A 19,462-nucleotide genomic window follows, 5' to 3' on the forward strand; every position below is an offset into this window, starting at 1 on the left:
AGACCCCAGGGTGATACACAATAAATCTTAGAACCATAGAATTCAGAATTAGAATCAGAAATCTTGATCTGTGCATGCAGATCAAGCAGCTGATACACACAGCTACCCCACTAGCTGCATTAAATTATAGAGGATGAATGTAGAAGAGTTCAGAGAAAGCCAGGAGCCACAGTCAGAGGAAGGACAACAAGCAGAAAATTACAAGTTACATGCAAGTAGCCTGATAAAAAGGACTTTAAAATCCCACAAATATTTTTGTCCTGCTCAGACCGCAAATGTTTTACAATGGTTATTGAAATAACTGAATGTAATAAGACATTTTGTCCCAATCAACATGTCACTACAATACAATAGGATAACTCAGCCAAATAATCCAAGAAGTGCAACATGCACTTTATTTCCACTCATTAGGATATTTTCCAGTTAGATAAAAATCAAAACAGCACGTTCTTTATTAGAGCCGATAAAAAGAGAGTAGGTCAAGGATTCTTCCTTTATCCTATTATTTGCAAGACAGAAAACATGTTTTTGCAATGCCCTACCTAAAACAACATAGAATAGACCTTTTATATTTGGCAAGAAGCATGGAAAAGCTCAGGCAAGTGGCCAGATGTTTTGTTAAAATGCATAATGGTATGGCCTAGCTTTCCTGAGGACCCACAAACAGTGCCTGACAATCTGGTCCCAATACCCCCTCCTCTTACTTAGTATCCAACATCAAATTTTAACCCAAGGGTAGAAAAACATATTTACATACACACTGCCCCCCACATCTCTTAGAAAAGACAGGAGCATATCCTATGCTGTAAAGACTCCAGTAATCTCCCAGGAAGACAAATCTATATCCACAAGCAAAATAAAGACTTTAATTCATCCATGAAGTTGCTTCAGCACATCCTTTCCTAAAAACAAGGCACTCCTTGTTACACATTGTCCCCTTCAGCTCTCCTCTCCTTCTTGCCACTGTCACCACCTGCTTATCCCACCACACATCAGCTGTGTCCCCACCTGAGGAGCACACAGGGGGGGTTCATGGATATATGTGTCTATATCACTTCCCTTTTGGCCCAGGGTTTATGGCACAGTCTCTCTTCAGGTCGCTGTGCCTGCGTTTTGCCACACATGCACAAAAATAACCTGAGAGCAGCTCCACATGACTTGGAAAAGCCCCTCATCCTCTCCCATTTTGAGCACTCTTCTACCCCATCGCCTTCAGATTTTTAGGTATTTTAAGTGAACAGAATATATTCATGTGACATGACATAGACATGATGGAGCAATGGGACTCAACAATCACGAGAGAGGTCACAAATACCAAATAAAAAGACTGAATGATATTGAAGAAAATACAGTGATAAATGGAAGTGTGCAAAGACACACTGGTGAGGGCTATTTTATAAACTGCAAATATTTTTTTAAAAACCTCATTCAGGAAAAGCTATGCAAGGAAGACTCCTTCCTTTAAATTCTCTTTACTATTCATAGCATATGAATTGGACTGTATGCAACAACAGAGCAATTAGTTTAAATACTGCCAGTATTCTCACTGGTGATAATTGGTTGCTTCTTGCAAGAACATCTGTTCCATCTTTCTTAAGAAATGAAGTACAGACCCTGTTACCTAGACAACAGAACCCTTCTGAGCATCACACACTACAGAAGGGCAATAACAGCCTAAGTCACACTTCATGTTCATTCTCCTCATTGCTCCTCTATCACCATTAATGCAACCAAATGACTTCTTAACATTAAGCCCATATTTATCACATCACACAAACTCAGGTCCACCTTCCCATGCACTAAAAGTAACAGCTGTCTTACTGTCCCTTGGCCAAGCAACAGTCATTTTGAAGCTTTGTATCCAGCCAGTTTCCACCAGCCTGCCTGCCCAGCTGAAAAGGCTGCAGGTGAGGAGGGTCTGAGAGCACGTCCTGCATAATGCAGAAAACTCAGCTCAGTCCTCTTGAATGTGGTGCAGAAACAGTCACCTCCCTGCCATGCCCCTGGATTACTGGAGTGTGCCCCCAGACCCAGCCCACAGTGACCTTCACTAGTGTCCCCCCAACAAATTAAGGAGAGTAGCAGCAGATCAACCTTTGGCAGCAGCCTTTTGTTGCCTCAGCAAACTCACCACAATTTGATAAATATTGATGGAATATTAACAACAAAGAAGACCACCAGGTGCCAGATTCCTCTGCACTCTTTAGTTAGGTGGATTCTTTTTTTTCCCCTCTGTGTGTATGTGCTGGAGGACCAATGGACACAGCAGCTCAAATGCTGTGTGAAACCTAAAGATGGAGCACTCAGAAAGGTGTTCACTGGGGCAGAACAACCTGCAAAACAATCACCACCTCTCAACAATCACTCTCAATTAATCTCATTTAATCTCCCTTCTGACAACACCCTAAACTAACTTTCCCTCCTCCTTCACCTTCTTCCCTTCTTCTTGGCTGGGAAAGGAGGAGCAGCACAATCTATCCTGAAATGTATGTGCTGTGTCTGTGCCTGCTGTGGGGAAACTCCAGCAGGAAAGCCCCTCATAGCTTTTATGCATTTTTCTAATGCAAACACGACCTGTGCTTTTACAGGAATGCTCTGACAAGTTGTATTTCCACTAGTGTGCAGAACGACACACAGATAATCACGTGAACATCTGATAAGCAAGTAGATGGCACAAGAGAACCCAGGAGAATTCAGTTTAACCACAGAAGGAAAGTGTGGGTTCTTATTTGTTCTGGAGATTCTGAATTTTTAGAGGGGACTTCAAGGCCACTTCATTTGAGAAAACAGAAGCAGGATGGTTTAAAGGAAGGCTCCCATAACAGCACCTCATACAGCAGTGTTTCACAGAGGAAAGATAACATTTAAAATAATCCCTGTGGGATAGGAATATAGATTTGTTTTTCAGGCCTATCTGTGTTGAAATAAAAAAAAGACAACAAACTTACCCAACCCTGAGTTCTGGAAGTACTGAATAAGACCTTTAAAATGGTCTGGGGATCTGAGATGCCCAGAAGAAGGAAAAATTAAACAGCCCATCTGGCCTCAGACTGAAAACTTGGATAATGGAAATAGCTGAAAATCATTAAAACATAAAATCACAGTAGAAATCCATATTTAGACTACAAGGCTTCAAGCCTGTTCAGTAATTTCAGATTTGGAACAGTACAAAAGACAATTCAGTAATGGCAGAATATTTTTTAGGCCACAAGAATAATAAATACTTAGAGATACAATGTTAAGCTGCAAGTATCACCCATCTTCAGAATAAAAAAAACAGACTAGGGATAAAACCAAGGCAAGAGCAAAATCACTAACACCTAACAAAAATAACATGTCAAAAAAAGAAGGAAAAATTATTAGTCTGAAGTGCAAAGATAATAAGGTTGATGGGGATACTGAACAACCCTTGGGGTCTGGTCAGAGGGAGATCATTAATCATAGTAATAAGAAGCTTATTTAAAGTAGAAACTTAGATAAGTCAAACTAAAATGGATTCAAGACAAAGCTGGTGGACAGAAAACTGTATCACTTGTAAATATTAAAGGCATCTGGAGATAAAGGGGGAAAAAACCAAGGAAAATAGCAGAGAAGGCAACTGAGGTAAAAAAGAAACTGAAGTAGTCTAATAAGCAAGAGAAAATATGGAAAGACAATGAGAGTTGAGAAACAAACTCTGCAGGCGCCATGGGATGGGGTGGGATGTGGTCATCAGCACAGAAAGAAAAGGCAGAGGCTTCCTCAAATGTCTTCAAGAACTGGCAGCAGATCTCATATGCCATAACTGTCTATCATCAAAAATAGCCTGATAGCTTCTCTCAATACACTGCTCACATATTCAAAAAATTGATTAATTTTTCCAGTAGTACAGCCTGTCAGAACTACCCTAAATCCAGTATCCTCAGGTGGCTGCATATGGAAAAGCTCAAGGTCAAGCACACTGAGCATACACACATCCCCACCATTCAGTATGTGCACCACATGCAGGCAGCAGGCAGGTTTCAGGAAGCATCCTGACACTGTTAAGGAGGTAGGAAGGAGGAGCATGATGCTCCTTCTATAAGGCAAAAGGCCAAATGGAGCAGAGGATAAAACCATGGTGCTGACACCTTTCTTACCAAAATGCAGCTTATGATTATTATTATAAGATCAATAAAACATAGATCTTATCAATAACAGGATAATGTAGATATAAATAGCAAGATAAATGTAGATCTTATCAAAATCTACACAGTAATAATCTCACACTGTGAGCCTGTGGACAAGATGCATCCCAGAATTAAAGACATCCAAGCTATCCATTCAGTGACTATTGTACTGTTAACTACAGCTTGGAAACAGGAAAGTCTCCCTGTGTCTCGAAACCCCCATATGATCATGTATCAGGTCATCATACAGGCAAGAACAATCTCAGTAAGATACAATGGAAGCTGGATTTAAACAGAGCTATTTTCAAGCTCACCACAGAAACAGGTTCACAAGAACACAAACAGCAGGCTAGAACTTTTAACATAATGAAATGAAATGAAGTGAATAAAGTTGCAGAAGAAGGTATGGTGGGATTTTGCCTTCACTAACAAAGCTGACTACAGCTTGCACACAAAAACCTACAGAGTAAAACACTGTCCCCTCAGCCTCACACAGGGCTGGAACTAATGCCAAATGATGTATTGGGAAGAGCAACTTTTTCTATTAACATTTGATCAAGCCTTAAAGATTTTTCCACTGATGTTCCACTTTTAATGCAGATATCTCTGTTAATTTATCCAGTAGAGCCACTACTAAACATTTTATTTCTTCCTCACAGACTCAGCTGGCACAGAGAAGCCTCAGACAGCTTGCTGGTCAGGATTAAGAGACCAGTATAGGGATGACATTGTGTTGGGAGTTCACTACAGAACGACCCGATAAGGACTGGGAATCAGGTGAAGTCTTCACTACAACTCCAAAAAAGTCTCTGAACAACAAGCTATGGTTCTTACAAGAGACTTTAACCTCCCTGACATCCACTGAGGGGCAACACAGCAGGACACAAGCAACCCAGGTAATTTTTTTTATCATATCAGGGACAACTTCCTGATTCACATCCTGGATAGGCCAAAAATGGTCGCACACAGCTGTTCTCAGCCAATGCAGAACTGTTGGAGATGTGACAAGCAAAGGCAGCTCTGGCTGTAGCAACCATCAGCTAGTACAGCTCAAGATTCTGAATGAAGGCAAGTAGCAGAGCACAGACCTGGAGCTTCAGCAGAACAGACTTCAGCTTATTTGAGGAACTGGTAGGTGGCCATAGGACACAGCTCAGGAGAGCAAAGCTGCTCAGAAAAGCTGACAGGTCTACTCAAAAATACCAGTATCAGGGCAGCAGCTTGTCAGTGCTCCAGTGCAAGAAGGGCAGTTCACAGAGGAGAGCAAACAGGGAACAGGCTACACAGGAGGAGTTCAGAAACACTGCCCAGGCACATAGGGATGGCATCAAGAAAGCCAAAGCTCACCTTTACTTGACACTTGCAAGGAATGTTAAGGGTAACAAGAGCTTCTGATACTACATTAGTTGTGAAAGGCTAAACAAAAAAAAAAATGTGAACCCATTGCTGAATGAAGTGGGCAATTTAGTAACAATATCTGAAGACAAAAGTCCCAACTTAAGAAGAATACATCATCTGAAAACCCATACCATGGCCCCTCAGTCTGAGACATCAAAAACAGTTGCATGTAGTGTTAGGGAAAGGCACGTTGTGGCGCTGTGCAAAGTCAATACACCACTCACACTTTTACAACTCCACAAAGAATAAACTGAAAACATGTATAAGCTAATTTTACAGGACTACAGGGGAGGTACAAATGGAGGATCATCAGGAAAGCATGTAGTGAGAAAGAATGAGAAACAGAAGTGGAAAAATAAAGAGGTTTATGACACAAACTCAGGAAAAGAACCCAAAATTTACAAAACATTCCAACTGAAGCTTTAAAACATTAAAAAACATGTTTGTATGTGTGTACACACTCACAGTCTTGCAGGGAGTATTTAAGTTTGGGAAATAAGTATTTTTAAAATGTGTTTCCTGCATTATCTGCAACTGTCTTCTTCATCTGTGCGACAAAGCAGCTCTTTGCTCTCTGTGCATTGCTGCCAACAGCTTCACCTGATGGGGCTCAGCTCCCCTTTTTTGGTTCAATTCTGTTGAAGGCACTATCAGTTGGTTTTGCATTTGCATGTTCAGACAATATTCAGGATGTGAAGCAAACAGCAAATTCCAAGTGGAAACAACTGAGCCTGATCAGCACTGAACACCCATCTTACCTATTCAGCAGCACTGGGAATTTGGGTTATATCCTAACTGATGTCAAGAACCAAATCCAGAGAGAAGCTTCGTCAGCTCACACTGAATTAGGGGTAAAACCTTTATGTTTCTTCTTTTTAACATATTTGCCATACACGGACTTGTGGATGTTACTCTCATGCTTTGAGCAAAGAAAGAACTTCAAGAAAAGGAAAGCAACCTCTATAAGAACAAAAAAAGTTACCAATTTTGTATTTAGGAAGTGATTGGTGTGTTGAGAGCAGCAGTTTCCCTTTCCTTCCTCCTCTGCATGCACTTCACTGTTGTGAAATTAGAATCATGGAATGGTTGAAAGTTGGAAAGGACCTTCAAAATCATCCAATTCCAACCCCCTGCATGGGCAGGGACACCTCCCACCAGACCAGGCTGCTCCAAGCCCCATCCAACCTGCCCTTCAACACCCCCAGGGATGGGGCAGCCACAGCTTCCCTGGGCAACCTGGGCCAGGCTCTCACCACCCTCACACTCCACAATTCCCTCCTCATGTCTCACCTCAATCTCCTCTCCTCCAGTTTTCATCCCTTCCCCCTTGTCCTCTCCCTCCCTGCCCTTGTCCCAAGCCCCTCCCCAGCTTTCCTGGAGCCCCTTCAGGCCCTGGAAGCTGCTCTAAGGTCTCCCTGGAGCCTTCTCTTTTCCAGGCTGAACACCCCAACTCTCCCAGCCTGTCTCCAGGGCAGAGCTGCTCCAGCCCTTGGATCATCTTCATGGCCCTGAATTGCTGAAGAAGGAGCTGTAATCAGACAACAGAGCTGCTTCAGGTGATGCTCTACTTTCAGTACAATTACTTGACAAAAAGTTTACACTTCAAGCTGCAAAACTTATTTTCATAAACATTACAGGGTCCAATACGAAAAGAGTCAACTGATTAAAACAAAAAATATCTTCTTATTCCACAGATTTGCTACCTTTCTTATTTCATGAAGGTAATTGTTCTTTCAGATACAACAAAACAAAACAAAAAAAGACAAAAAATATGCCTAAAACCCTTTTGCAGAATAACCAAAGAAGGAATTTAAGCACTCCCTTACACAAAAAGCACTTAAATCACACAGATTATACAAGATCAGGCCATGTACCACAGAGAGCTCTTATTCTTCCTGTGGCATGCAAAACATGAGTTGTCATGTAGCTAAACCAAAAACCTCCTTTCAGCTGATTCATACTTATAAAATCACAATGCACAGACACTTCTAGCCAACACATGCCTCAACTCTCTCATAAAAATCCTTTTATGTTTTTTTTTTAAACTTCTACTTACTTCACTACCTCCAGCTACTGAAGGAGGGAGCGGAGTTTCAAAGTTTCCACAAACAAATCTAACCATCTTTTCTCATTAGGTAGCAGAAAATTTATGAGATTTTACACTGCCAAACATTCCACACATTTGTGTTATCTTGGCAAGGGAAAAGGACTTCTGACATTCCAAAGGAATCTCCTACAGCAAACATACTCAGGGACACAGACTTTTTGGAAGCCTTGTTTTACTTAACCTCGCCTTAAACAAAGCCAAGGACCAAGGTTAGAAACCTATTTTTCTGCCTAACAGTAAATAGTGCAAAGCTGCCCCAGAAGAGCTGCCCACATGGCAAAGGAAGGCAGGGGCAGCAGGGAGGCAGAAAAGAAGAACATAAATACAGTGAGGCAGAGCCTTGCTCAAGAGAGCTGACAAAAGGTTACAAAAACCTATTGTTTAACCTGTAAGGCTTCTAAAACACTGCCCAACCTCAGAAACTGAGCCTGCCAAAATATTTGTACCCCCTAGCACTTTGTAATATGTATTGCATCAACAGGCAAAAGGCCTGAGAATGATTTGTGCAAACTAAATTGTTCGAAGGAGCTTTCAGTAACTCATTTAACACTGAAGTCTGAATGATTTTAGCCTGTACCCATAAATAAAAGTATGAACACAAAGGCCAACTAATGCTCCCACTGGTGTCCCACAGTGTACTGGCATCATGTCAAGGTCTCCCAGAAGGAGCAGCCTCCAGCAGTTTTACTAACAACCAGCACACACAGGCACAGGATGTGGCAACTGAAATGGTCACCCCTTCCAGACCCAGCATTCACATAGGGCAAAACTGCAGCAACTCAGGGGACTCTTAAGAAAAGCTAGAAGAAAAATGCTGCTGGTTTGTGGCTCTAACTTCTCCCATTTAAATAATCTGTAACAGCCCAGTCTAATTTTTTCCCCATAGAAAAAAAAAAAATAGAGTTATTTAAAAACAAAGACCCTGATACAGAAAAAGCAGATTAAGTCCAGAATTAAGATCACAATTTACAGAGAAGATGGTTAGAGCTGGTTCCTTATCCTTGGAAGAGGGGAAGTTCTTGGTGTTGGGGGTGGAGAGAAAAGCTGGAAAGAACCAGGAATTGACAGAAGAGCCTCCAAGGACCTAACTCAAGTCACTGGTTCACATGAAACCTTCAGTTGTAGTCACCTTTGTCTGCAAGCCACAGAAATTATCCTTGGGCTGGAGCAGCTCTGCTCTGGAGTCAGGCTGGGAGAGTTGGGGTGTTCAGCCTGGAGAAGAGAAGGCTCCAGGGAGACCTTAGAGCACCTTCCAGTGCCTAGAGTTGAACAGGACACATTGCTTGCCCAGGAACCACTGCCTAGATGATGTTTTCACTGATCTAAGCCTTCTTCCAGGAAAAGCTCGTCCCAATAGTGGTCCCAATAGTGGCTTCATAAAACATCATGTATTTCTTGAGCACCCTGTCAAGTGTCTCCAGGTTTCAGAACTATTCAGATATTTGGAACACACAGAACCACGTGCACTACTGCTTGTTTCATTTGCTCAGCTTACACAGAATATGGGGGTTGGGGTCTTTTTTGGTGTCAGGGAGTAGCGGTTGCAGGAGGGACTTCAAATGTCAAAAGAATTACTCATGAAATTTTAATATGGCCTCTTTCCAGGGTGATATTTATTTATTTAATCAGTAAACATTACCCTCTTTTGTTACCTATCTAAGCCTTTAAACACAAGATTAACTATTAACATATCACTTACAGGTCTGCTTCTCTTTATGGAAAATGAACTTGCTTCTGCTTGTTTCTGCATGACAAAAAGTTCACATTTCTTCTTCAGCTGGTTCAGCTTTACCTTTTTCACATTTCTAATATTTAACCATACTGAAATGTCACTGAGGCAAACAGTGATTTGCTCCATTATCTCAGGTTCAAGAGTTTTACAGGAGTGTCTGGAGAAGAGTAAAAAAGCATTCAAGGAAGAACTACAGGAAGAACCACTGAGAGGATTCAAGCAACTTAGACAGGAGCTGTGAAATTTCCCAGGCTGCCCTGAGATTTGCACAAAGCTTCATCAATTAACAAAAGTTTTTAAAAAAATAAAAACAAAACACCCCAAACACACACCCAATACAAAACTGGACTGAAATGGTGCTGCACCAGCCGAGAAAAAAAAGAATTTGACACTCTCTACTTCCTCACAAAGCTGTGTCCAGGTATGACAAGACCAGGTCCATATCACAGCACTATCATGACAAGAGGGAACTCTGCTTTGGACTATCCCACACCTCATCTCCATAGCAGTACTACATCTCCAGGTAGTAGGAAGGACAAAAATCAAGGAAACAAATACCAACAACAGAACTTCAATGCTCTCAAAAACGACTTCATAGGAACAGGAATATAACCCAGTACTGCTGTTAAAAGAGCATTTCTTACTTCCCCCAAGGCAGAAATATTAGCAAAAAGATCAGTGGGTGAATTCTGTGTAAAGTGACTGCCAGCACTGCAGCCACCTCTCAAACCCATGAGTGACCCTGACCTTACAGTGACAAACACTTTAAAAAGAGAGTAAGTGTCCAGTTCCAGAAGGACAAGAACTCCTCGGGAGAGCCCAGCACAGGGCACTGAGATGCTGCAGGGGCTGGAGCATCTGCCTGTGAGGAAAGGCTGGGAGAGCTGGGGCTGTTCAGCTGGAGAAAAGGAGGCTGAGGGGGGATCTGCTCAGTGCTGCTCAATATCTGCAGGGGGTGTCAGGAGGATGGGCCAGACTGTGCTCAGGGGTGTCCAGGGACAGGACAAGGGGCAATGGGCACAAACTGGAGCCCAGGAGGTTGAAGCTGGAGATGAGGAACCCCTTCTTGCCTGTGAGGGTCCCAGAGCCCTGGGCCAGGCTGCCCAGGGAGGCTGTGGAGTCTCCATCCCTGCAGACATTCCAGCCCCACCTGGCTGTGTTCCTGTGGGATCTGCTCTAGGGGATCCTGCTCTGGCAGGGGTTGGACTGGGTGATCTCCAGAGCTCCCTGCCAACCCCACCACTCTGTGGTTCATCTGCTAGGTCTTTTCATTACTGTGGGCACCACCAAAAACACAATACAGGGGTTTTTCAGTTCTGAACTCCATGGTGGTTTCCAGGCCTCACACTGCACTGCACACCTGAATGCTGCATTTCAGTGCAACACTACGAGATTATAACAAGATTTAGGCACACCTTGCTCACACTCCAACAGCCTTCAGCACTGTGACAGCATTAAAACACAGTAAACATTTAATCAAGCAAGTGCACTTTTTACTCACTATCCAGCACTTTGACAGTAATGACCATTTTTTAAAGATCAAATTCTACCTTCATACACAAAGACCTATTTTTTACCAACTGAGGGAATGATGGGCACTACTGTGCTCAAGTGTGCAATTTCTGAATCCATTTTTTTCTCCTGAAACACATGTAATAAAAATGCAATTAAAGCTGTTCTTTATTTTGCTATGAAATGTCTCTGTACTCAGTAAAACAAATAAGGTGTGAGGAGAACAAACTGTTCTCGGGTACTAAAGAAGAGTAAGCAACCTTTAGACCAAAATAAAATACATTCTTGGCAACCAGGCTTGTAATGGCAGTTGTAATCTTTCAGAATCTTTCTCCTCCAAGTCATTTTAAAAACATCTCTTTAAAAGCATCATTAAAACGTTCACATGTATTTCCTTCTCAACATGTAAAAGCAGACAAAACAAAATTATACTAGAAAGTGGCATTCCAAGAACACCTCTTTCCACTAAAAAACATAAAAATTAATTATTTAGAAAACAACTAAAGATAAGTTCATGTTTAAATAACTTCCAATGCTTGCCTATTTGAAAGAAAAATTTTAGATAATATTTATATTACGTAATTCTGAGCAAAAAAAATACCTGTTGAATAATAATATCAGTAAAAATACTTTCATTTCTGTACACTTACTGCAATCTCTCTACAGGCCGACATGGATATCCCTGTACCTTCAATTTGCTTCAGTGCATATTCCTTTTCATCTTTGCTGTACATAAAAAGAAAAGAGAGAGGAAGAGTTTTAGTGCCTGCTTATATTACACCAATCAATACAAGTATAATGATTTATTTAATTTGGTCTGGAACAAGAAGCTGAAAAGTCAACCTAGTTTTATGCATAAGTTACACTTAGATACTAAAAGCAAGTTTCCTTTTAACACAGATGTGAAAGATTCCAAACAAAAACTCTCACGTACAGCAATTTTGTTAACCTATATCCATTTCTCTCTGAAAACACACAGGTAACTGCAAATATACCTGCAGAGAATTCTGAAGGACACTTCTCCTGAAACTCCTGGATACTGTCTCCTACCATGACACAGCTGCACAGTTGTATCCCATGGCTAAGAAACTCTCCTAGAAATACCTAGAAACTGCAAGGTTCTTACTTCACTTTATGAGCCACTGTCAATTCACATTTACTTCTAAAATACTGTTATTTTAAGCTAAATTTATAGCAAGCACTGGCTACTGACACACCCCTACCCAGCACATGAATCTGTGTTCTCTAAGGCACAAAGCCAGAGAACATGAAAATGTTCAGCCCAAACAGTGTGACTCTTTTAAATAATCACAGTTTGAGGTGATTTAGGGGGAAGACCAACAGAACAAGAAAATTAAGTAGTTGCTCAAAGCCCTCATGATACAATCACATTCTGGGCTGTGTCACCAGCAGTGTGGGCAGCAGGGCCAGGGAGGAGATTGTCCCCTCTGCTCTGCTGAGACCCCACCTGGAGAAGAGTCCAGTTCTGGAGCCCCCAGCACAGGAAGAACATGGAGCTGTTGGAGAGAGCCCAGAGGAAGACCACAAAAATTATCCAAGTCCAACTGTCAACACAAAATAAACCCCACAGCCTCAGTCCCCAGAGCATGTCCTGAAGTATTAAAATCTACAAGGCTTCTGAACACGTCCAGGGATGGTGACTCCATCACTACCCTTGGCAGGTTGTTCCAGTGCCCAACCACTACTCCAGTATAGAAATTCTTCCTGATCTCCAATCTAAACCTCCCCTGGCACAACTTGAGGCCATTTCCTCTGGTCCTGTCAATACTTACTTGGGAGCAGAGCCCAACTCCCACCTCCCTGCACCTTCCAGGAGCTGCAGAGGGCAATGAGGTCTCCCCTCAGCCTCCTCTTCTCCAGACCAAACCCCCCCAGCTCCCCCAGCCTCTCCTCACAGGACTTGCTCTCCAGCCCCTTCCCCAGCTCGGTGTCTCCTCTGGACCTGCCCCAGCCCCTCCATGTCCTTCCTGCAGGGAGGGGCCCAGAGCTGCCCCCAGTGCTGGAGCTGCAGCCCCACCAGGGCCAGGACAGGGCACCAGCACCTCCCTGCTCCTGCTGGACACACCATTCCTGACCCAGGATGGGGTGGGTGTCCTTGGCCACACGTTGGCTCAGACCTTGGCAGGCTGAAGGTCACTGCACAGAGCAGACAGGAGGTTTGGCACCTGCTGCCTGCAGCAGCACTGCCTAACCCCACTGTCAGCCACTCTACCTAGGACTTGAAGGTACAAACAAGAATCAATGAAAGGTATTTTAAAAGAAATAAACAACCCAACAACTTAAGATATTAGAGCACGGGGGAAAAAAGCATTTTACTGAGCCGCACACAGTACCCTTAGAGGACACTGTGTTTTGTGAATATTGAGCAAAAATGGGGATAATCAAATCCTTAACCTAAAATAAACGGGTATTCAAGGATAAAAAACTCCAAAGATACCATATTGTCAATCTCACAAAATGCTCCTTTACCAACAGCTTCAGAGTAATAAACACAGCCTCCTTTAAATACATAAATATCATTTACTTGCTTTGGCAGAAATCTAAGCCTACATGAATCCTTTTCCAATATTAACTGTTCTTATTAAGCAAACATAAGAGCTGCTTAAAGCACTTCCCAAAAGGTCTCCACCAACTTGCACTTTAACTAGTAATATTTCCCACTTACTAGTAATCTCAAGATAATTTGATAAAGAAATACATTTTTAACTTCCATACCAAGTCAGCCAATGCAATCTGATAAAATAAACGATTCTACTTACTCAATAAAATGGCACAAAAAGGGAAAGAAAAAAAAAAGGTACTTTATTAGCTATTTCCCCACTTGTAAGAACTCAATAAATAACCTCTAATGGTGTGTGTGATAGGTAAGTATACTGTTCAACTCCCTAAAGATCTATGCTCTTAATAAACACTTGAAGCAAGGGGAAGTATTTCTACTTCATGTTGACAATACAGAAAAACTCTAGTGAACCTTGAACATGTTTCAAGAAGTTGTACAGAATTCTACAGCAGGGAAGTTTTCAGAAATCCTTTCCTGACAGGTGCTACGTGAGCACGTTTCTCACTAGAGAACAGAGCAAGCGCTGATTAAGTATAAAAACCAAACCCCAACCTTTCATCCAGCCAGCTCAGGCTAAAGGTGGCTCACTGGATCTGAGCAAAAAACCTAGCAAAACAGAACTGAAAGGAAACTCTATTCCTTAAGAAGCTGCAACTTAACCATTTTTATTCAAGCTTTTCAAAATTGATGCAGAAGAATTTGCGTGACAGAACAGACACCACGTAACACCATGACTAGGCTTCTTCTCCATGCTTCAAGTTCCCTCATCCAGAACTAGGGGTAAAGACTAAAATCCTCACTGTTTCTAGTTCCAGAAATATTACGGTTCATGGTATTTTAAGAGGGATTAACTTTTTACCAAAATGACACTGCTGAAATGAGACTCCCTGGCTCTGTATGTCAGGCTGCCATAGGGTCCTCACACCTACCAGCAATAAGTGAGAACATCTCTCCTTCACTAAAATCTGTACCAGTAAAAGGCTGCAACTTAGTCTTTGAGGTTAAGCTTTTCTCCCTTGATAATAAATGCCCATTGATGTTAACATTTTAACTTGTACAGTGCGAAGAAAAATTCTGTCCTCTTTCTCCAAAAGATTTTACCCAGCTGGTTTATGACCAATTACAGTATTTGATGCAGAAAATGAAAATAGGATTACTCCTTCTTCTGGGAAACACTTTCAGCTTCCATTTTTAAAATGCTTTGGAAAGAACAAAAGTACCAAATTCATGTTTGAAGGGTGCAGTTCAGATGGCTGAGAATAATTTAAACATTTCAAAAGACTTAAGCAGTCTAAAATATTGGGAAAACTCTGAAGTATAATTACATCACGTGAGAAAATACCCTACAAACAAGCCAATGGAAAACTAGAAACAACTTGCCCAAGCCCATAATAAAAACAGAAGGATTTGAAAACACCACATGGTTCAAACTACTGTTTTATTCTTATCAAAAAATTTATGCTTTTAATGATGGGCCCTCTTGAATTCACAGGTAATTTAACAGACATCCCAGCTTCAGAAGTGATTACCCACATCAAGGATGTGGCTTGAAAAACTACAGTCACAATGAAGCTACAACTGTGACTACCACATCAGTTAATACAGATATTCACATTAGAGTCTATACTAATAATACCTTTCTTAAGTGCACAATAAGTCATAATTGCAGTGCACATTTGCCTAAGCAAATGAAGTTCATCATAAAAACATTTGAAGGCTGAGCTAGAAAAATATAGCAGAAAACAACAACAATTAACCCTCAGAATTAAGCCCCAGCACTAATGGGATTTAAACATTTGTGACTTTGCAGGACAAAGCCTGGGAACACGATGGAGTTCAGTGGTCTTCAAACACAGTACTGCCCCAAACACAAAACCCATACAGATATTCTGTTACACTCTAATCACTTTGGTTAATTAAAAGCACAAAATTAATCACTCAGGAGGAGATGACCAACAAGATTTCCCAGCTTTTCCCCCCAACTAAGACATGGCAAAACCACGACACTCAAGTGCACCTAGAAGGTAACTGAAAAACCTTCCATGGTATCTGCAACATGGCAGCAAAGCCACTACACCCATCAGAGGATTTATGCATCTAGAAAGAGCCACTAGGTCAGAAAAAATGACAAGATCCAAAAAATCCACACATGGTGTCACTAAGGTACATGTTCTTCAACAGACTAGGGAAGTAATTGTATTGTTTTCCTCAAACCATATGAAGCCTTAACCAGCCAGCAGCTCAGCCAGCTGCTCTTCTTGTGGCAACCAGCCACAAATGACAAAAGCTGGGAACCTACAGGCAAATCTTAATTTTTTCCTAGAGAACAGGGCACATGCTGAATTTCAATGCATACACACTCGTTCATTTTGAGAGCTACACGAGAAACTCCAAATGTGAAACAGTAGGGACAGTAGGCAGAAATTTAAAGGCAATCTATGGCCACATCAGTCCTTCAAAAGGGCACCTTCATGAGCAGCTACAGCCCAGTCTCAGACATGGATACCCAAGTTGCATCTGGCTGGTTTAGGCTATGAAAAGAATAGATTAAACCAGTAGACTTTTAACTTACTCCACTGCAGTGACAAGGTTACCACTGCAGTCATGTCTGTGGACTGTGTAGCTGGCCTGTGTGCTGCCACATCCCTCAGGGGTTTGGTGGGAACCTTCTCAGTGCTGCAAACAGCAGAGCACACGTATTGTGTGGATGTATGTATATGCAGGGCACAGGAAAGGACTTTTCACACACAACAGCAGACACTTTTCTCACCCCATCCACTCAAATGTGGCCTTAGACCTTCCTCTTCACGGCAGGGTGGGAAGCCAAGCTTCCCAGCAGGCAATGACTACACAACATTTCAAATTGAGCTTGCATCTTGTCTGGAACAACATCCCAAAGTAAATCTGGGGAGTGAGATCAAGGCACCAAACCTACACCAAACAGGACAGCCCTTACTATGCAACACAAAAAGAGCTGGATAGCAAAAAAGACTCTCCCAGGCTGACTGAGGTAAACACAAGGAAAAGGCTTGTCAGAATGGAAACAATATGCTACATTTCACACTGTATTTTTTAATCTTTTGTCTCACAAAGTCCTTATAATCTCAATTTTCAAGAAGAGGCCTGAATGCTACACAGCTCCATGGTGTCACTGCCTGACAATGCCCACTAAACTCTTCTAGATGATCTCCCTCCAAACATCCCAGACTCTGCCAGCTACCTCAGTGTTCACATCCAGTAACACCAGAAGGCACTATTTCATCTTCTGCCACCTTCAAGACTTGAAGTCCATTCACTAAGCCCTTCTGGAAGCTGTGAACACAGCAGAAATAAAAGGCAGAAGCTTGTGTCACTTCAGATGTTGCTGTTCTCAAAATGCAACAATACCAAATTCCTGAACACTAAGCACAGTTTCCTACTCCACTTTCTGATAATTGCATAGACTTATCAATGGCAGATATTTGCATAAATGCATGCCCAAAAGAAGGCTAACTCAGGTCTCAATTTTTTTTTGGTTGTTTGATTTAAAAAAAAAAAAAAAACAAAACACTTTGTTGAAATAAGCATTCTAAAATTAAGTCTACTGTAAACACTTATATGTTGGCAGAGATACTCAAATATTAAAAAAATTATTACAACAGAGCCTTTTTTAAAAAATATCTGACTTTCACTACACACATTATGAAAAATACACAGGAGAACAGTTACAGAGAACTTACACTGCTGGAAAATCAGGATTGTTCCAACCATATAAAAGAGATTATATTAAAGCATCACTAGCATCAGTTTATGAACACTCAGCATTATCATAGTGCCCTACTAGAAATTGAACCATACCCAGATTTTGCTCTGTTATCTATAGAATATCCCCAGGTGTACCTCTAAAAGCTGCTGTTGATATGGTTTCCCTTCTGCTTGTTTATTCCTCTGTAAATCAGTCTATGAAGTCAGAAGGAAATGAGGAAATGTCCTTGTTTAAGAATAAGGCAAGTTCTTAAAGTGATCATAAGCTACTTGACATCACACACCTGTGTATCCTATGCCTCCTCCACAGAGGCTCACAAAAGATGCAAAGTATCTATCAAAAAAAGTAACAATAATCTTTACCCACTGTAGGTGATGAGTTTTTTATGGATAAGATGACAAAACAGTGAATCTGAGCACTGTGTTACAGAAAATTCCTTTACCCAGACACAATTTCATTGGGCTGGGAGTGAGGAGCAGAGCTGTCTCAATATCAACACGAGGAGGGTGGAACCATTCCAGCACCACACACAACCTCACCAGGGCCTCTTCCTTTTTTTCCAGTAGATTCTAATTCAGAAAATTAAGCTCAAACCTTTGCAGCGTAGGTGACTTCTAACTGTCACAACAGGTTCAGACTATTTCACAGTCACAACCACAGACAGATATTTAACTTCTCTGTAATAACAGAGAAAATAACAGGAAATCTTACCAACCTTATTAAAATACAGCCTTTACACTATAACTAAACTTTGTAAGGAAAGAGAGCACAACTTCTGTTACTTCCGTCACCCTCACTCCAAATGTGGCAATAAAGATTCAGAGACCTCAACCAGCCACAGGGTTGTTGCCACTGATAAAATGAGACTGACTCCAAAACATCTTGAGTGACTAAGAACTGTCAATTTCCTAGGAGGAGGTTTATTCTGTAACAAATCGGCATGAGAGGACTTGACAGCCTGTTTATAAAGGTTAACAACTGAAGTGTTCACTCTGAACCTTGAAAGCTGTAAAATGTTTCTGCTGCTCCAAGTAATTTCCTCCAGCACAGGCTATATTAAAGCAGAGGACGGAGCTGTATCTGATCTTTTTTCTTTACAGACAGGACTGAAGACAGAAAATGAAGAGATTTAGGAAATATCTCCTTTCCAGAAAGGATAATGCGTGGGAGGATTTGTTACCTCCAAAATAAGGAACAGCAGCAGAAAGGAGGGGGGAAATAATAATCTCTGAAATAAAGAGGAACCAAGCTTTTATTTCAGTTAATTATTTACCAAGGTCACAGGCACAGCGTCCTGTAGACTCTCCCAAAAAGAGAATCTGCCTTTTGTTTCATCAGATCACTTGTGAGAAGAATGTTTGTGACTAACTCAAAACATCAAGAATGTTGGCTAGCTGGCTTTTGGTAATTTTATATAGATAGATCCTAAAGCCCCAGAGTAAAAACATACTTAACTACACAGTCCAGTTTAATGTGCATCATGTCTCTTTCTCTGCAGTGCTAAACCTGGACAAAACCTACAATTTTGATAGGTGTGAAATTACTAATGAAACACCAAATATTAGGAATCCCATATTTCTTATGGGTCTCTTTGGTGAGAACCTCTCTCTGAAACACTCAGTGCAGATTATTTTTCTAAACCACCATAATGCCTTAGATTGACCTATAGCAGAATAAAAAAATATTAACCCAAAGTCTGCAGCTATTTAGTTTTCCTTTTCTAGCTCATTACACAATCAAATGCTTCCTCTCAAGCATCCAGAAAAGCCCAGAGTTATCAGAGATATATTTTGCACAACAGAGCACATGTACTACATTTGGGAAGTTGCTAAGTGGAAAAAAAAACCTTCACAAGAAGGTGTAAGGACCAGAATGAAATTCTACAAAGTCACTCTGGGGACCAATCCCATTCAGTCTGAAATGGAAAAAAAAATCATTATTGCTAAAAAAGCATCTATGTGTTTCCCCTCACTTCAGTATCAGACAATTAGGATTTCACAAAGTCCAGATGTCTTTACTCCAGCCACTAAGAGAGGCTTGCTGCTTCCCAGCAAGGAGCAAGGTCTCTGTCAGGAGGCATCATTTCTGTTCCTAGGGAAGCCAAGTCACATCTTCTTCCTCTGCACGTTAAAACTCCACATCCCATAGTAAGAACAGGCTTCTCTTGTGCTCTTGCTGAAGCTTAGGAGCATAATTTGGATAAAGTTTTAAAATTACTTTTTTTTTTTTTTCCCCACCA

The 19,462-nt window shown here is 41.4% G+C and overlaps 1 protein-coding gene across 1 annotated transcript in view; it reads right to left on the bottom strand.

The window, feature by feature from the left end:
• CDK19 (cyclin-dependent kinase 19) overlaps positions 1-11,623 on the bottom strand; it is a gene marked incomplete at its 5' end in the record, with an annotated part of 106,111 nt that extends 94,488 nt beyond the window's left edge. Inside the window, one exon of the mRNA XM_010004359.1 lies at positions 11,548-11,623. Coding sequence (XP_010002661.1) covers positions 11,548-11,623 — 76 coding nt within the window. The remainder of the gene's footprint in view (positions 1-11,547) is intronic.
• Positions 11,624-19,462: the final 7,839 nt, after the last annotated feature.

Source organism: Chaetura pelagica, unplaced genomic scaffold (assembly GCF_000747805.2).
Source record: "Chaetura pelagica isolate M959 unplaced genomic scaffold, ChaPel_1.0 scaffold118, whole genome shotgun sequence".
Lineage (NCBI taxonomy): Eukaryota > Metazoa > Chordata > Aves > Apodiformes > Apodidae > Chaetura > Chaetura pelagica.